This window comes from Erpetoichthys calabaricus, chromosome 15 (assembly GCF_900747795.2).
Source record: "Erpetoichthys calabaricus chromosome 15, fErpCal1.3, whole genome shotgun sequence".
NCBI lineage: Eukaryota > Metazoa > Chordata > Cladistia > Polypteriformes > Polypteridae > Erpetoichthys > Erpetoichthys calabaricus.
Genome location: NC_041408.2, coordinates 5,398,450 through 5,415,505, shown reverse-complemented (window position 1 = coordinate 5,415,505; position 17,056 = coordinate 5,398,450). Strand labels below are relative to the sequence as shown.

The following is a 17,056-nucleotide window of genomic DNA, read 5'->3' as shown; positions in this document are numbered from 1 at the left end:
CAGAAGTGGAAGTCCAGACCATAGAAGAGCTGAAACAACAAAAGGCTTTTGTGCGAGAACAGAGGAAACATTACAAAGAAATGAAGGAGCTCGTGAAGAAGCATCACAAGAAAACAACGGATCTGATTAAGGAGCACACGGCGAAGTACAACGAGTTTAACAACGACTACCTGCGGCGCCGGGCTCTCCTGCTGAAAACAGCAAAAAGGGACTCAAAGAAAAGGTGAGCGGCCCGCCGTTCTGTTGGTGTGCTTATGCATTTGTGAGTCACTCAGTCCGGCTGATTCTTTTGTTTTCCTGATCGTTGAGCAGGACGAGTTCTTCCTCCCTGGGATGTTCACAACTTGCCCCACAGGTCCGTTGAGAAGTGATGTGCTTGTTTGCTTTCTTCAGAGTTACATACAACTGTTTTCTTTTCATTTTCTTTTTTTTATGGAAAATTTGATTCCTATACAAATCTGAGGATTTTTCTTCTCCCATATTTTTCTCCAAGACCTCTCTGACTGAATTCTCTCAATTTTCTGCACATACCACCATTAGTGAGGCTCATTCACCTTTGAGAGGTGGTCGCTACCCAAATGGACAGCCTGCCCGGCCCACCCGGCCACTTCAGGGTTTATTTCTGGGAAAAGCTGACACCTCCCGTGACAGTAAATAAAATTAAGTGGGTTTCGGAATTTTATTTTATTTTATAACAAGAATGGCCATTGGTAGGTTTCCTCTGTACACACTTGAAAATCCTGGGACCTCCTGCATAACGCCGTGCGTAAAATTCACACTAACACATGGCGTAAGGAGAAAAAGGGAAATGTGAGTACGCACAAAAAAATCCAGATGTATAAATCTGTGCAAACGCCGACTTCCACGTTCTTCTGCTCCATAAATCCCAGTCAGAGTGAAAAGTAACGCACGTGCACGTGCCTGCTGCCACTACGCAAAATCCTCCCAGAATTACACCTCTTTGAAAATGCAAATTAATATAAATAGCCCTTAAGCTCAGCATTCTGTGAAAAGGCAATGGTAAAAGCACAGGGGAAATAGAAGAATTTCAGCAAATACCAAGTGGAGGCAAAGAAAATGTAATATTTGTTGGTTTAAACAGTGGTATAAACAACAAAAGGAAGTTGATCGAGTGACATAGAGTGTCGGAGAAACTCGAAAGCTCAAGTTCACAAAGTCGCACAGTGCCCGAAATAAAAAAGAAGTTGCCACATATAAAAGTTGCCGTGAAAAGGCAAGTCGTAGCCCACTGTCTGAGTGTCATATGAAAGCTTATTAGGTTACAGAGAAAAAAAAAATAGGCACGCGGTGGGGAAAAAAGCACGAAATGTCAACTTTAATCTCGATATTTCCACTTTAATCACGTAGTTTATTTTGTCATTAAAGTAGAACATCATAAACTTCATCTTAAAATCATTTAATTTACTAGTTTCTCAGACGCCATCGTAACTAAAGTAGCACGTTAAATGCTTTGTTTTGTATTTGATCTTCTTTGTGCTCTTTGTGTGTGAATCACTACGTGCTTCTTAAACGGGCTTTCTCTTCCTCTGACAGGACACAGAATCCATTGCATTCGTGATATTACAGCTCTCTGAATAATTTAAATACTGAGATGTATACGTGATATCATTTTCATGATGATAGGAGTTAAAGCATGTTATTAAACATGGAAACACGATGGCGCAGTAATAGTGACAAGCTGGCGCCCTGTCCAGAGACTGTTCCTGCCTCCCGCAAGATGGTTGCTGCTCTGTGCGCAATTCCTGTCCTTTGTTTTCATTCTCCAAGTACCCAATTGCCACACAATCAGCTCTGTAATAGACGTTAAGCCATCTGTAAGCTTAGAACGCAGATTCTTCAAAACTTTTAAGGAACATTGAAATATCTTCATAGTCCATGTTTAATTATTCTATCCATTTATCCTTCCAATGTCACGCCAGCCCCAGCAAGAATACAGCATGAAGCAGCAACAATCCGTGAACAGAGCGCCAGCTCATTGCTACCACTGCGATACTGTGTCCTCACATGTTTTATTATTAACAATATAGATTATTTAAATTATGTTAACATTTTATCTGTATAATATAATAAACATATATTGTTGCATTTCATCTTAAAAATGATATACGCGCTTTATAAAGTGGCTCAGGTTGTGCAATATTATAACTGTATCGCAAGTGTACAGTGAGGTGATTGTACTTATAAGTACAAACAGTTCTACAAGGAGCACTTGATGGACTGATTGAGTGTGTTTAGAGTTTTTGAGATGAAACTGTTTCTGAACTGTGAGGTCCGTACATAAAAAGGCTCTGAAGTGTTTGCTGTATGAGAGCAGTTCAAATAGACTGTGTGCATGGCTGAGGCAGCGTGTGCTTGATGCTGTATACCGATAATTCTCTTTACGATCAGCTGCTGTAGATCTGTGATTCCACACTCAGATACAGTGGGATAAGTACCTGAGAGTAACAACACTAAAGCAGCTATTGAATTTGGAGTAGTTTGACCATTCTGTGGACTGTTATATTGTTACAGGTTAATTACAATCAGATACATTAAACTAATAAACAATATGTGGTTAATTTCAGTGTATTTATAAAGTCACATCAGGGATGTGGATCTAAAAAAGAAAGGGAAACCACCCTGGAACAGTAGCACTGCTTTGACGCTGGGTGCTGCCAGTTTGCAAAACCGAGTGCAGAACTTGCGTATGCCAAGTACTTACCTACTGTGAAAATGTACGTGGCTTTACGCCAAGTTTAGGTTTTATACATCGCGATGTGAGCGTGGAAACAGGAGTACTCAACATTTTTGTACGTACTCACCATTTATACATGAGGCCCCTGGTCTTTAATGGCATCTCATGGCTCTTTACTGGGTGGTGTGGTTCCTCGTAGCTCCATTACTTGACCTAAGCACCATTTCACTGTGGGAAAAGTACCTTGCATATAAAGTTGATTCTTTCTGCTTTGAAAAACTTCATAATATGTGGAACAAAATTCAATCTTTAATGTATGGTAGCCTACCTAGCAGGACACTAACAGATTTAGAAAACATGGACATCGCCGGTGTTACTGTGTGCCATGAGAGTCCTTATAAAATCAGGGACCTACCACAAGTCTGTCACCATCTATTCTTGTCCATTCACTGCATGGTGCCTGTTATCCGATCTAAAGAAATGAAGGGTCTCTCCAGACCCTTGTTGCGGATGGAGCTTTTTTGTGACCAAAAATGGCTCCCCTATGGTTTTGCTAATGAAGAACCACTCTGACACCTTTATGCTCTTAAGAGTTCAGGCAAAGAAATCCATAAAGCACTGATGGGAGTCCTCAGGACCCCAACAATGTTCACACCTTGCCCATCTTCCACACTTTGAATACAACAACAGGCAACACAAGGGAAACACTGCGGCCTCATCATAGGAGCATCGATGGTGTCCATAAATCTCAGTGTTGATATTCCACTTCACCACAGCATGAAGATGCGCCGAAATGCACCATCCCTCGTTCACCTTCTTGCGTTCCCTCCGTAACATGACGTCTAAGCCCCGCTGCCTCCGAAACCCCAACTTTTTCTGCAAATTCAATTTTGTGTAAATCGTTTCTTCATTTTAGATTACGTCATTTTTGCGATAATCGTTGTAAATGTGTGTGTGTGTTTGTTTCTTTCCCTGTTTCAGGTGTGCGTCATCCAGCCCTGACCACACACCTTCTTCCATTGAACAAGACCTCTCGGCCTTGGATTCGGAGAGCATCCAGAAATTAGCGGAGCTCAAGGAGCAGCAGCAGCAGCAACTGCTAAACCTCCGGCAAGAGCAGTATTACAGTGAGAAGTACCAGAAGCGGGAGCACATTAAGCAGGTACGCCGACGTCATCCCCCATGACCCCTCCACTTATCATTTAGGGGCGGCGTGATAAAATGTTTGAGATGGGACCAAGTGGCTTCAGATGGGGTGCTCTGGGTGTCCTCGCATTGGACTGTGATTGTTTAGAAAATGAATGAGTTGGGGAGAGCTTAGGGTCCCCTACGTGTGTTTTCTACCAAACGAATTGCATATTCCGTGAATTCCTTCATTCTGCTCACACTACTCTTGAGCTGATTGTGAACTAAAGAACTCGAAACAACAAGTCCACCGACTTCTGCAAATCCTCTTTACTTGTTTGGTGGCTGTCCTTTTATTCTGATAAAAAAAGCTCCCTTAAAAGTGAGTGACAGCCACAACTGGACAATTTGGAGTGAAATCTGACACCTCAAAATAGTAAATAAATCACAGCATCGCCTCTGATTGCTTTCTGACCCTCCTAACCACCTTCCAGAACTCGGCCATGTTTTATTTTGTGGCTTTCCCTTTGGAGTTTTGGGATCTTCTGTGCATCCAAAGGCACACTCATAACATGAGTCGTATTACTGCTTTGATTGGGTGGGTGTTTGTGTTGTACCCACCTTCTCATACTGCACTTCATTGGTTCTGTATTGGCTCCTGTGTTTGTGTGCACCCCGTGATGACTTAATGTGTCCTGTTTAGGGCTGCTTTCTGCCTTCTGCGTAAGCCGTCTCTTTCTGTGACACCGAACTGGGATAAGCAGTGCTGAGAAAGTAAGCGATGCTGACAACTTGACGTGCACTTACAGAAGATGACCACTAGTTGGAGATAAAGGACAAGGCTTAAATCTCAAAAGCTTTTACAGACCAAATTATGGGAGACAGACTGTAGATAGACATGAAAGGCACTAGATAATAGATAGATATGAAAGACAATAGACAGTATAAAGCACAATGTGATAAACAGTAAAACACACTAAATAATTCAGAGAGAGTGAAAGGCGGTGAACTCATTCCAATTCAGTGTTGCAAATGAAAGTTTAAAAAAGTTAGCAATTTTGAAATCTTGGCTTGCAGTTACAGAACATAGCCACAAGATGGAGACAGTGGATAAGATTTAAATATCAAAGCGCTTTACAGTACAGCCTTTTCATTGGAAGATCCATGCAGCAGACATACATGAAAGGCACGGGATAATGGATATGAAAGATAATAGATGACAGATTGATATAAAAGGCAATAAGTAGTGCATAGATATAGATTTGAAAGACAGTAAATGAGATAGATACAGTAGTTGGCATAGATAGATAGATAGATAGATAGATAGATAGATAGATAGATAGATAGATAGATAGATAGATAGATAGATAGATAGATAGATAGATTTTTTTTCTTTAGGGAAATTAAGGTGTCAAGTAGCTCAAACACATCAGTAAAACTTGTTAAAATTATTATAAAATCAAGGAGAACAATAAATAAATAATGAAATAAATAAATAAATAAATAGTACAAATATGGAAGACACCAGATAGACAGACTGGATAAATAAATAGTGAAAGGCCACCAGATAATACATATATATGAATGGGGATGGATAGAAGGACACTGTGATCTCCTGCAACACTGAATATGCAAGTCTGAGAAAGTAATGTTGAAATCTTGGCTTGCAGTTACAGAGACTGGCCACAAGATGGAGACAGTGGATAAGGTTTAAATCTCAATGCGCTTTACAGCCTTTTCATTGGAAGATCCATAACAGTAGCGAGAGACATGCAAAGCACTGGACAATGGATGAATAGATGATTGAGCAGATAGATATTGAAAAGCTCTAGGTAATAAATAAATATAAAAGGCACTAGATAATTGATATAAAAGACAATAGAGATATATATATAAATATAGATTTGAAAAACAGTAAATGAGAGAGAGATAGATAGATAGATAGATAGATGTGAAAAGGCACTATATAATAGATAGACAGATACTTTTCCTTCGGGATAGTCAGGTATCAAGTAGCTCAAACACATCAGTACAAATTGTTAAAAATTACATCCATCCATCCTTTATTCAACCCTCTATATCCTAACTACAGGGTCACGGGGGTCTGCTGGAGCCAATCCCAGCCAACACAGGGCACAAGGCAAGGAACAAATCCTGGGCAGGGCGCCAGCCCACTGCAGGGCACACACACACACACACACACACACACACACACCAAGCACACACTAGGAACAATTTCAGATTGCCAGTGCACCTAACCTGCATATCTTTTAATTAGAAGTACAAATATGAAAGACACCTGATGGACAAGTAGAAAAAGCACTAGATAACGGATAGACAGACTGGATAGATAAACAGTGAAAGGCCACTAGATAATACATACTGTATATATGAAAGGGGATGGATAGATGGACGGACGCTGTGATCTCCTGCAACATTGAATATGCAAGTCTGAGAAAGTAATGTTGAAATCTTGGCTTGCAGTTACAGAAAATGGCCACAAGGGATAAGGTTTAAATCTCAAAGCAGTTAACCTTTTCATTGGAAGAGCCTTTATTATTAGAAAATCAAGGAGAACAATAAATAATTAATTAAATAAATAAATAGTACAAATATGGAAGACAACAGATAGACAGACTGGATAAATAAACAGTGAAAGGCCACCAGATAACACATATATATGAATGGGGATGGATAGATGGACACTGTGATCTCCTACAACACTGAATATGTAAGTCTGAGAAAGTAATGTTGAAATATTGGTTTGCAGTTACACAGACTGGCCACAAGATGGAGACAGTGGTTAAGGTTTAAATCTCAATGCGCTTTACAGCCTTTTCATTGGAAGAGCCTTAACAGTAGAGAGAGACATGCAAGGCTGTAAATCAGAGATTGGCGGATAGTAAATAGAAGAAGATAACAGGTAGACAGTTGGACAGATAGACTCAGTACAATCCCCTGAAATACACACAAAGAATTTCAAAAAAAGCAAACTTCTGATTTGGTTAAAGATAAGCCAGCGGTCTCGGTCGTGCTAAGGCACTCTACAGGCATATTGCTGTTGGTGTCAAGGAGCCCCAGTCGCGTTTCTTGACCTTCTTCTTCTTCTTCTTCTTCTTCTTCTGCTGATCTCATGTCACAGAGAGGATGTGCAGTGTTGTTCATCATGGTGGTCAGTTTCATCCTCATTCTCTCCCCCATTACTACATCCAGAGGGTCCAGACTGCCTCTTTTAATTATCTTGTTGATTTGGTGGTCCTCTCTTGAACTGATGTTACCGGCTGTGCCCACCACATTGCCCATCACAGAGTGGCAGATCACGTAAAGGACGTCACTGCCCACATTAAAGGAGTGGTATGTGATATTTGGTAACCGATTGTAGAGTGACCTCTAGTTACCTTTAAGTTATGATCATTTTAATAAAATACACAATATAAATGTAGCAAGGAGGAACTTAGCGTGACATTTATTATACTGTCAAATGTAGACAAAAATATGTGATTCTTCAAAAAATGTATTTTAAAACAGATTGGGGTCATTTCTATTCCACCCATCCATCCATTATCCAACCCGCTATATCCTAACTACAGGGTCACGGGGGTCTGCTGGAGCCAATCCCAGCCAACACAGGGAGCAAGGCAGGAAACAAACCCCAGGCAGGGCGCCAGGCCACCGCAGGGCACACACGAGGGACAATTCAGAATCGCCAATGCACCTCACCTGCATGTCTTTGGACTGTGGGAGGAAACCCACGCAGACACGGGGAGAACATGCAGACTCCACGCAGGGAGGACCCTGGAAGCAAACCCAGTCGGGTCTCCTAACTGCGAGGCAGCAGCGCTTCCATTTCTATTCCTCTTGGGATATTTTCATTCACTGCATAGGAAAACGGGCAAAGTTCACGGCTCGGTGACAGCGCGTCCCAGCTGGCTTGTTGGCAGCTGACAAGTGTAAGAACGTCTTATGTGCCGCTGGCAGCAGATTATTTGCTCTCAAGTGATGTTAAGGTCTCCCGGTCAGTTCAAAGTGACATTTTCTTCATTGCCATTTTAAACCTTGGAAGAAGCACATTTGTGTTTGTGGCAGCAGACCCGTCTCTTAGACCTTAGACGCACGTGGATGACTTGTCTTGCTAATAGCTGGGGTGCCATATGTGCTTGTGTTGTACGTTGGCTGCTTTTCCTTATTTGTTTGGAGCTGAAAAGCGGGTGTCGTATCACCATGTAGGCTTCAGCGGAGTCTGGCATCAGAGGCACATGCCGAGTGTTTCCAATTGTAAGCGTTAGACGTCTTATTTAACTGTTCACTTCTTCGTTCCTTCATTCATTTTACATCTCCTCTCATTTTCTTATCCGCTTTTCCTGGTGTTGGTCACTCACAGTGGCAGCAGGCCAGGCAGGTCAGCTTACAGATTCCCAGCTCTTACTGGGGAATTACCAGGCTTTCCATACGAGAGCAAAATCAAAATAATAACGAAAATTTCGAAAATTATGCATTAACCGCAACGGATTGAAGCCCAACGCAAAATAAGATGTTTGTGATGGCTTATGGGTAATTGAAACAAGCACCTCTCATCGCTCTGCCGTTAGTCCAGTTGAAGCCGATTTCAAAGGAACATGGACGTTCCACTGCAGAATTACGCCATCGTTGAACAATGCGCCATCGGGAGATTTCATTAGACGGAGGGAGTGAGATCTGTGCGTGCAGATGAGTTAGCCGTTTGGGTATCCATCTTGCCCAAACTTCATGGTACGCCAAGTCATCCTGTGTGCAGATCCCATAGCTGACATCCAAACAGTGGACAATGTAATCCATGGGTCTTCTTTGATGAAGGTGTTCGCCGTGATGATGTTGGCTTGTGTACGTGATGTTGATGGTCAACCAGATTGAACTTCGTCGGTTACACTCGTTCTTCCCACTTTAAACCTTTCTACCCATTCATAAACACTTTGTTGAGCCCTGCTGTGTTTGGGTAGCCATCTTGTTCAAATTTCATGGCACCCCATTCCATCATGCACCACCTCACGTGCAAATCTAAAGCAAGTTTCCAGATGTGTAGCAACAGTGGACAACGTAATCCGTGGGTCTTCTTTAATGAAGGCCTTCGCCATGATGATGTTGGCTTGTGTACATGATGTTGATGGTCAACCAGATTGAGCTTTGTCGGTTACACTCGTTCTTCTCACTTTAAACCTTTCTACCCTTTCATAAACAACTTTGTGAGCCCAACTGTGTTTGGGTAGTCATCTTCTTCAAACATCATGGTACCCCATTCCATCATGCCCCACCTCACGTGCAAATCTAAAGCTAATTTACAGATGTGTAGCAACACTCTGGTGAAGGCCTTCGCCGTGATGATGTTAGCTTGTGTACGTGATGTTGATGGTCAACCAGATCGAGCTTCGTCAGTTACACTCGTTCTTCTCACTTTAATCCTTTCTACCCTTTCATAAACACTTTGTTGAGCCCTGCTGTGTTTGGGTAGCCATCTTGTTCAAACTTCATGGTACCCCAAGCCATCATGCACCACCTCACGTGCAAATCTAAAGCTAATTTCCAGATGTGTAGCAACAGTGGGCAACGTAATCCATGGGTCTTCTTTGATGAAGGTGTTCGCCGTGATGATGGGGGCTTGTGTGAGCGATGTTGATGGTCAACCAGATCGAGCTTCACTGGTTACACTCGTTCTTCCCACTTTAAACCTATCTACCCATTTGTCATCTTTTCGTCGAGCCCTGCTGTTTTCACTTCCGTACTGAGCCAGTGAACTTCATTCTGCAGGTTTTGCACCCTTTGCCCAAAGAAATCTCATCACGGCGCATTGTTTGATGATGGTGCGATCTCACAGTGGAGCGTCCATGTTCATTTGACCTTGGCGTCAACTGGACTAATGGGAGAGCGCTGCTCTGTGCATGTTCCAACTACCCATAAGCCATTGTGAATGTCTTGTTTTGCGTTGGCTTCTCTCCGGTGCGGTTACCACGTCGTTTCCCTCCTATAGGCTCCCGTTTCTCCTCACTTGTAGCAATAGGCGACTGTCCGATCAGCGGTCCATTGTACCTCACGGTTCACTAGAGCTTATATGTGGGAGCAGCCACTAAACTATATATGAATTTTTGAGTTTAGGATCCTGTTAACAGAGAGAGCGTGAGAGACCCCACTTGCGCACATGCTGGCGTGAGTACGGAGGTGAAAATTGTGGAGACCAGCCTCGACACAGACAGGCAGACACCGATGGTTCAAACACCACAACACGTTTATTCATATTTACAATATTTACAAGTGTATCGCACACAACTCGGTGCCCCTGCACCACACACCCTCAGTCCGGGCCTCTCGCTGTCCAGCTTTCCGTCACTGCCTCCACTCCTCTCCTCTCCTCCGAGCTCTATCCTCTTGCACCAGGGGGGAGGCGGCCCCTTTTAAGTTCACCCTGACAAACTTCCTGCGGCAGAAGTGCCACACGAGCACCTGGAAGCACTCCAGTTGTCCCTGGCTTTCCTTCCGTCCAGGGTTTCTCAGGCATCTTGGCGCCCCCTGGCGGTGACCACGGGCCCCAATAGGGTTGAAGCTTCCATGCTCTGTTCCCATGGCCACCATACCAACCAAGGCAGCTGCCCTCTCGTGGTCCAGAGGAGGAGGCGTAGTCCCTCTCCTGGTCCTTCCAGGCATCCCGGCCGGGTACCACCCCCAGCCGCCCGTCACAAGTTATACAATAGAGAGCAAGCAGACATCGTGAGGGACCTCCAAGCTACTGGAGTTCGTGGAGGCATCTGGATTTTAGTGGAGTGCCTTATTTTTGTGCCCGTCCACCAGAGCATCACACTGCCTTCTTCCCGCAGTGCATCCTGCTGCCATCCCTTCCCCAGATAAACAACACACATATGCACCGCTATGCCCATGATCTAAACGAAAACGTGATTCATCCTTGGTCCATTGCTCCATGGTTGAGTTCTGACACTCGGGTGCCCATTGTAGGTGCTTTCTGTGGTGGGCAGGGGTCAGCATGGGCACTCTGACCAGTCGTCAGCTACGCAACCCCATGCGCTGTGTGTTCTGACACCTTTTTTTTTCTCGCGTCCAGCATTTAGTTTTTCCGGAACATGTGCTACAGTAGATCTTCTGTCACACATCAATGAGACTTGGGCCTTCCTTGTTCCGCTTTTGGAAGGTGCTAACCAAAGCAAACCAGGAACACCTCACGAGCTGCCATTTTGGAGATGCTCAGACAGCAGAGGTGCAGCCATCACAGTTTGGCCCTTGGAATAGTCGCTCAGATCCTTACGCTTGCCCATTTTTCCTGCTTGCATGCCTCACCCTCAAGCACTGACTGGTCACTTGCTGCTTAATATATGCCACCCCACAACAGGTAGGTAGATAGATAGATAGATAGATAGATAGATACTACCATCGTAACAAGATAATCAACAAGATTCCCTTCACATCTCTGTGGTTTGAACGTTGTGGCTGATCGGTGGGTATGTGAATGATGGTGGCTGAAGGGCTGGATTCACTTAACCCACTTATACTTCAATTTGACCAAAAAACGAGTAAATGAACAGATTAATAAATGATGTAACGTTCTCACTTGATCAATCACTTGATCCAGGGGGCCGTGGACTGTCCTGTTAGCACCGGGCTCAAGACACAAGACAGACGTTACGTAAACGTGTCCGCTCACAGACGGGCGTTTCGCCCCATCCATCCATCCATCCATCCATCCATCCATCCATCCATCCATCCATCCATCCATCCATCCATTATCCAACCCACTGAATCCGAACACAGGGTCACGGGGGTCTGCTGAAGCCAATCCCAGCCAACACAGGGCACAAGGCAGGAACCAATCCCGGGCAGGGTGCCAACCCACCGCAGGTTTCGCCCCATCTGATAAATCTATTTTCTTTTTTTTGTTCTTTGTTTTTCCGCAGCTTGTAGAAAAACTCACCACCGTAGCAGAAGAATGTCAAAGTAACCAGATGAAGAAACTGAAAGAACTCTGTGAAAAGTAAGTGGCTGCTTTTTGACCCGGGATGGTCCCGGTATGATTGTGATGACCCTTTTATGTATTGAACAGTTTATTTACTCTTCTGTTGTGTAGAGAAAAGAAAGACTTGAAAAAGAAGATGGACAAGAAACGACAGGAGAAGATTAATGAAGCAAAATCCAAAGACAAAAACATAACCGAAGAGTAAGTCCAGCTAAGTGGATAATTCAGTTTTTTTGTTATGTTACAGTCTTATTTCAAAATGGATTAGATTCATTTTTTTGCTCAGAATTCTACACACAACACCCCATAATAACAACGTGAAAAACGTTTACTTGAGGTTTTTGCAAATTTATTAAAAATACAAAAATTGAGAAATCCCATGTACATAAGTATTCACAGCCTTTGCCATGAAGCTCAAAATTGAGCTCAGGTGACTCCTGTTTCCCCTGATCATCCTTGAGATGTTTCTGCAGCTTCATTGGAGTCCACCTGTGGTAAATTCAGTTGACTGGACATGATTTGTAAAGGCACACACCTGTCTATAGAAGGTCCCACAGTTGACAGTTCATGTCAGAGCACAAACCAAGCATGAAGTCAAAGGAATTGTCTGTAGACCTCCAAGACAGGATTGTCTCGAGGCACAAATCTGGGGAAGGTTACAGAAAATGTCTGCTGCTTTGAAGGTCCCAATGAGCACAGTGGCCTCCATCATCCATAAGTGGAAGAAGTTCAAAACCACCAGGACTCTTCCTAGAGCTGGCTGGCCATCTAAACTGAGCGATCGGGGGAGAAGGGCCTTAGCCAGGGAGGTGACCAAGAACCCGATGGTCACTCTGTCAGAGCTCCAGAGGTCCTCTGTGGAGAGAGGAGAACCTTCCAGAAGGACAACCATCTCTGCAGCAATCCACCAATCAGGCCTGTATGGTAGAGTGGCCAGACGGAAGCCACTCCTTAGTAAAAGGCACATGGCAGCCCGCCTGGAGTTTGCCAAAAGGCACCTGAAGGACACTCAGACCATGAGAAAGAAAATTCTCTGGTCTGATGAGACAAAGATTGAACTCTTTGGTATGAATGCCAGGAGTCACATTTGGGGAAAACCTGGCACCATCCCTACGGTGAAGCATGGTGGTGGCAGCATCATGCTGTGGGGATGTTTTTCAGCGACAGGGACTGGGAGACTAGTCAGGATAAAGGGAAAGATGACTGCAGCAATGTACAGAGACATCCTGGATGACAACCTGCTCCAGAGCGCTCTTGACCTCAGACTGGGGTGACGGTTCATCTTTCAGCAGGACAACGACCCTAAGCACACAGCCAAGATATCAAAGGAGTGGCTTCAGGACAACTCTGTGAATGTCCTTGAGTGGCCCAGCCAGAGCCCAGACTTGAATCTGATTGAACATCTCTGGAGAGATCTTAAAATGGCTGTGCACTGACACTTCCCATCCAACCTGATGGAGCTTGAGAGGTGCTGCAAAGAGGAATGGGCGAAACTGGCCAAGGATAGGTGTGCCAAGCTTGTGGCATCATATTCAACAAGACTTGAGGCTGGAATTGCTGCCAAAGGGGCATCGACAAAGTATTGAGCAAAGGCTGTGAATACTTATGGACATGGGATTTCTCAGTTTTTTTATTTTTAATAAATTTGCAAAAACCTCAAGTAAACTTTTTTCACATTGTCATTATGGGGTGTTGTGTGCAGAATTCTGAGGAAAAAAATGAATTTAATCCATTTTGGAATAAGGCTGTAACATAACAAAATGTGGAAAAAGTGATGTGCTCTGAATAGTTTCCGAATGCACTGTATATCAGCATTAATAAACTATTCCATCCTCGACCCCTCTTACCCCCTCTCCGCCCCCACCAATACTTGAAGGAAGCCCAAAATAACCCGAAACCCAAAATAACTTGAACTTTTAGCCAAAGTACTGATGAGTTTCAGCTGCCATTCAAGCTGTTTGTGCGTTTGAGTCAAGCCCACCTTTAATAAATACTCAGTTGCAGGCTTTCAAGGTTAGAACGTCCCCCTCTTTGGAGTCTGTGAAGTTCAGTGGTTTCTAGCCTGGCCGGGATGCCTTGTATAATTAATGGAGGAACACAAATGGGATGGCAAATTCAGCCATCTTGGTTGCTGGTACATCTTCTGGCTAGGAGGTTTTAATAATGGAAGGACAGAAAGAGACTGGGGGGGGGACAAACATTCCCCTGGTGGAGCTCCCATTTGTATACCATGGTTAGCTGTACTCCTGAGATGGGCAGCCCTGCTATGGTACCTGGGTGCCACCAGGGTGAGCTACTGGGAGAGAACATCTTGTAGTTTTAAGGAGGTTCCTTCTGACCTGGAAGTGCTTCCTGGTTGTAATGTTGTCACGAACCGGAGCTACTCTCGGGTCCGAGTCGACGACGTGAGAGAAGGACTACGATGGCAACACTTGAGTGGGGAGGATTAGAGGGGAAAAGAGAAGGAAAAAAGACTAAACAAAACTGTGTCATGGATTCTGTAGGTGTTTCAAAAATAAAATTCATTCACTTGCACCCGGGATAGACGCCCCCTGCAGGCCACACTCTGTATATTTTAAATAATGGAGCCCAATTCATGCATTAAATAAGAATAACATCTGTTGCAGAACACTTTGTCCAACCCTGCTGTGAACCTTTAAGCTCCTTGAGTATGGGAAAGGCGCTATATAAATAAAATGCATTATTATTATTATTATTATATTTACATTTTTTATTTAATTTTATTATTAAATATTATTATTTGAACAGATTTGCATTTATTTTCATTTCATTGAATGGACATTATTTTATTTCCTTAGCCACACACTCTATAGCAATTTATGCAACACTAGATACCCAAATAGTTAAATTTACGTAATGCCAACCTTCTTAATTTCAACCTGTGTGCACGTCAGAGTGCCGTGTGAGGGTCAGAAAGCTCACTCCGTGTTTATTTGTTCTTCTTTTTCTTTTTAGAGAAAAGCTTGAAATCATCCGTTCCTACGTCAACGAAGTGGTGCAGTTCATCAAACGGGTAGGTGGGCTTTTGGATTCTTTGGCTTCACAATTGTTGGATCCATTTCAGAGCCGTGATGGTGACAGACGTTGATGACAGAAATGACTCTATTCAAAATATGAATTGAAAAATAGCCGCAGAAGGTCAGCCTTCAATTGTTTTCAGAAGTCGTACGGACTGACGGACCCACTTGAGGAGTGAAGCTTACTGAACCACACACTGGGATACATCCGGTCAGGATACCTTCAGTAGTGCAGCGGTAAATGTTCTTCAGCCTCCATAGGAAGAAGAACCTTTTTCGGTATTAAGAGGGTGTTAATAATTACTCTTTACATTTATATCACTTTACATAGTGAGTGGGGGAGCCACTTCAACCCCAACTAATGTGTAGATAGATAGATAGATAGATAGATAGATAGATAGATAGATAGATAGATAGACAGACAGTGTAGTTGGCAGGATTAGATAGATAGATAGCGTAGTTGGCAGGATTAGATAGATAGCGTAGTTGGCAGGAATAGATAGATAGATAGATAGATAGATAGATAGATAGATAGATAGATAGATAGATAGATAGATAGATAGATAGATAGCGTAGTTGGCAGGATTAGATAGATAGATAGATAGATAGATAGATAGATAGATAGATAGATAGATAGATAGATAGATAGATAGATACAGTGGTGTGAAAAACTATTTGCCCCCTTCCTGATTTCTTATTCTTTTGCATGTTTGTCACACAAAATGTTTCTGATCATCAAACACATTTAACCATTAGTCAAATATAACACAAGTAAACACAAAATGCAGTTTGTAAATGGTGGTTTTTATTATTTAGGGAGAAAAAAAAATCCAAACCTACATGTCCCTGTGTGAAAAAGTAATTGCCCCCTGAACCTAATAACTGGTTGGGCCACCCTTAGCAGCAATAACTGCAATCAAGCGTTTGCGATAACTTGCAATGAGTCTTTCACAGCGCTCTGGAGGAATTTTGGCCCACTCATCTTTGCAAAATTGTTGTAATTCAGCTTTATTTGAGGGTTTTCTAGCATGAACTGCCTTTTTAAGGTCATGCCATAGCATCTCAATTGGATTCAGGTCAGGACTTTGACTAGGCCACTCCAAAGTCTTCATTTTGTTTTTCTTCAGCCATTCAGAGGTGGATTTGCTGATGTGTTTTGGGTCATTGTCCTGTTGCAGCACCCAAGATCGCTTCAGCTTGAGTTGACGAACAGATGGCCAGACATTCTCCTTCAGGATTTTTTGGTAGACAGTAGAATTCATGGTTCCATCTATCACAGCAAGCCTTCCAGGTCCTGAAGCAGCAAAACAACCCCAGACCATCACACTACCACCACCATATTTTACTGTTGGTATGATGTTCTTTTTCTGAAATGCTGTGTTCCTTTTACGCCAGATGTAACGGGACATTTGCCTTCCAAAAAGTTCAACTTTTGATTCATCAGTCCACAAGGTATTTTCCCAAAAGTCTTGGCAATCATTGAGATGTTTCTTAGCAAAATTGAGACGAGCCCTAATGTTCTTTTTGCTTAACAATGGTTTGTGTCTTGGAAATCTGCCATGCAGGCCGTTTTTGCCCAGTCTCTTTCTTATGGTGGAGTCGTGAACACTGACCTTAATTGAGGCAAGTGAGGCCTGCAGTTCTTTAGACGTTGTCCTGGGGTCTTTTGTGACCTCTCGGATGAGTCGTCTCTGCGCTCTTGGGGTAATTTTGGTCGGCCGGCCACTCCTGGGAAGGTTCACCACTGTTCCATGTTTTTGCCATTTGTGGATAATGGCTCTCACTGTGGTTCGCTGGAGTCCCAAAGCTTTAGAAATGGCTTTATAACCTTTACCAGACTGATAGATCTCAATTACTTCTGTTCTCATTTGTTCCTGAATTTCTTTGGATCTTGGCATGATGTCTAGCTTTTGAGGTGCTTTTGGTCTACTTCTCTGTGTCAGGCAGCTCCTATTTAAGTGATTTCTTGATTGAAACAGGTGTGGCAGTAATCAGGCCCTGTGGGTGGCTACGGAAATTGAACTCAGGTGTGATACACCACAGTTAGGTTATTTTTTAACAAGGGGGCAATTACTTTTTCACACAGGGCCATGTAGGTTTGGATTTTTTTTCTCCCTAAATAATAAAAACCATCATTTAAAAACTGCATTTTGTGTTTACTTGTGTTATATTTGACTAATGGTTAAATGTGTTTGATGATCAGAAACA

General features: G+C 43.1%; 1 protein-coding gene across 1 annotated transcript in view; it reads left to right on the top strand.

The window, feature by feature from the left end:
* Positions 1–17,056, top strand: part of LOC114666239 (1-phosphatidylinositol 4,5-bisphosphate phosphodiesterase beta-1) — a 550,124-nt gene that overhangs the window by 463,669 nt on the left and 69,399 nt on the right. The window contains 5 exon segments of the mRNA XM_051919279.1: positions 4–223; positions 3,677–3,857; positions 11,752–11,828; positions 11,922–12,011; positions 14,787–14,844. Coding sequence (XP_051775239.1) covers positions 4–223; positions 3,677–3,857; positions 11,752–11,828; positions 11,922–12,011; positions 14,787–14,844 — 626 coding nt within the window.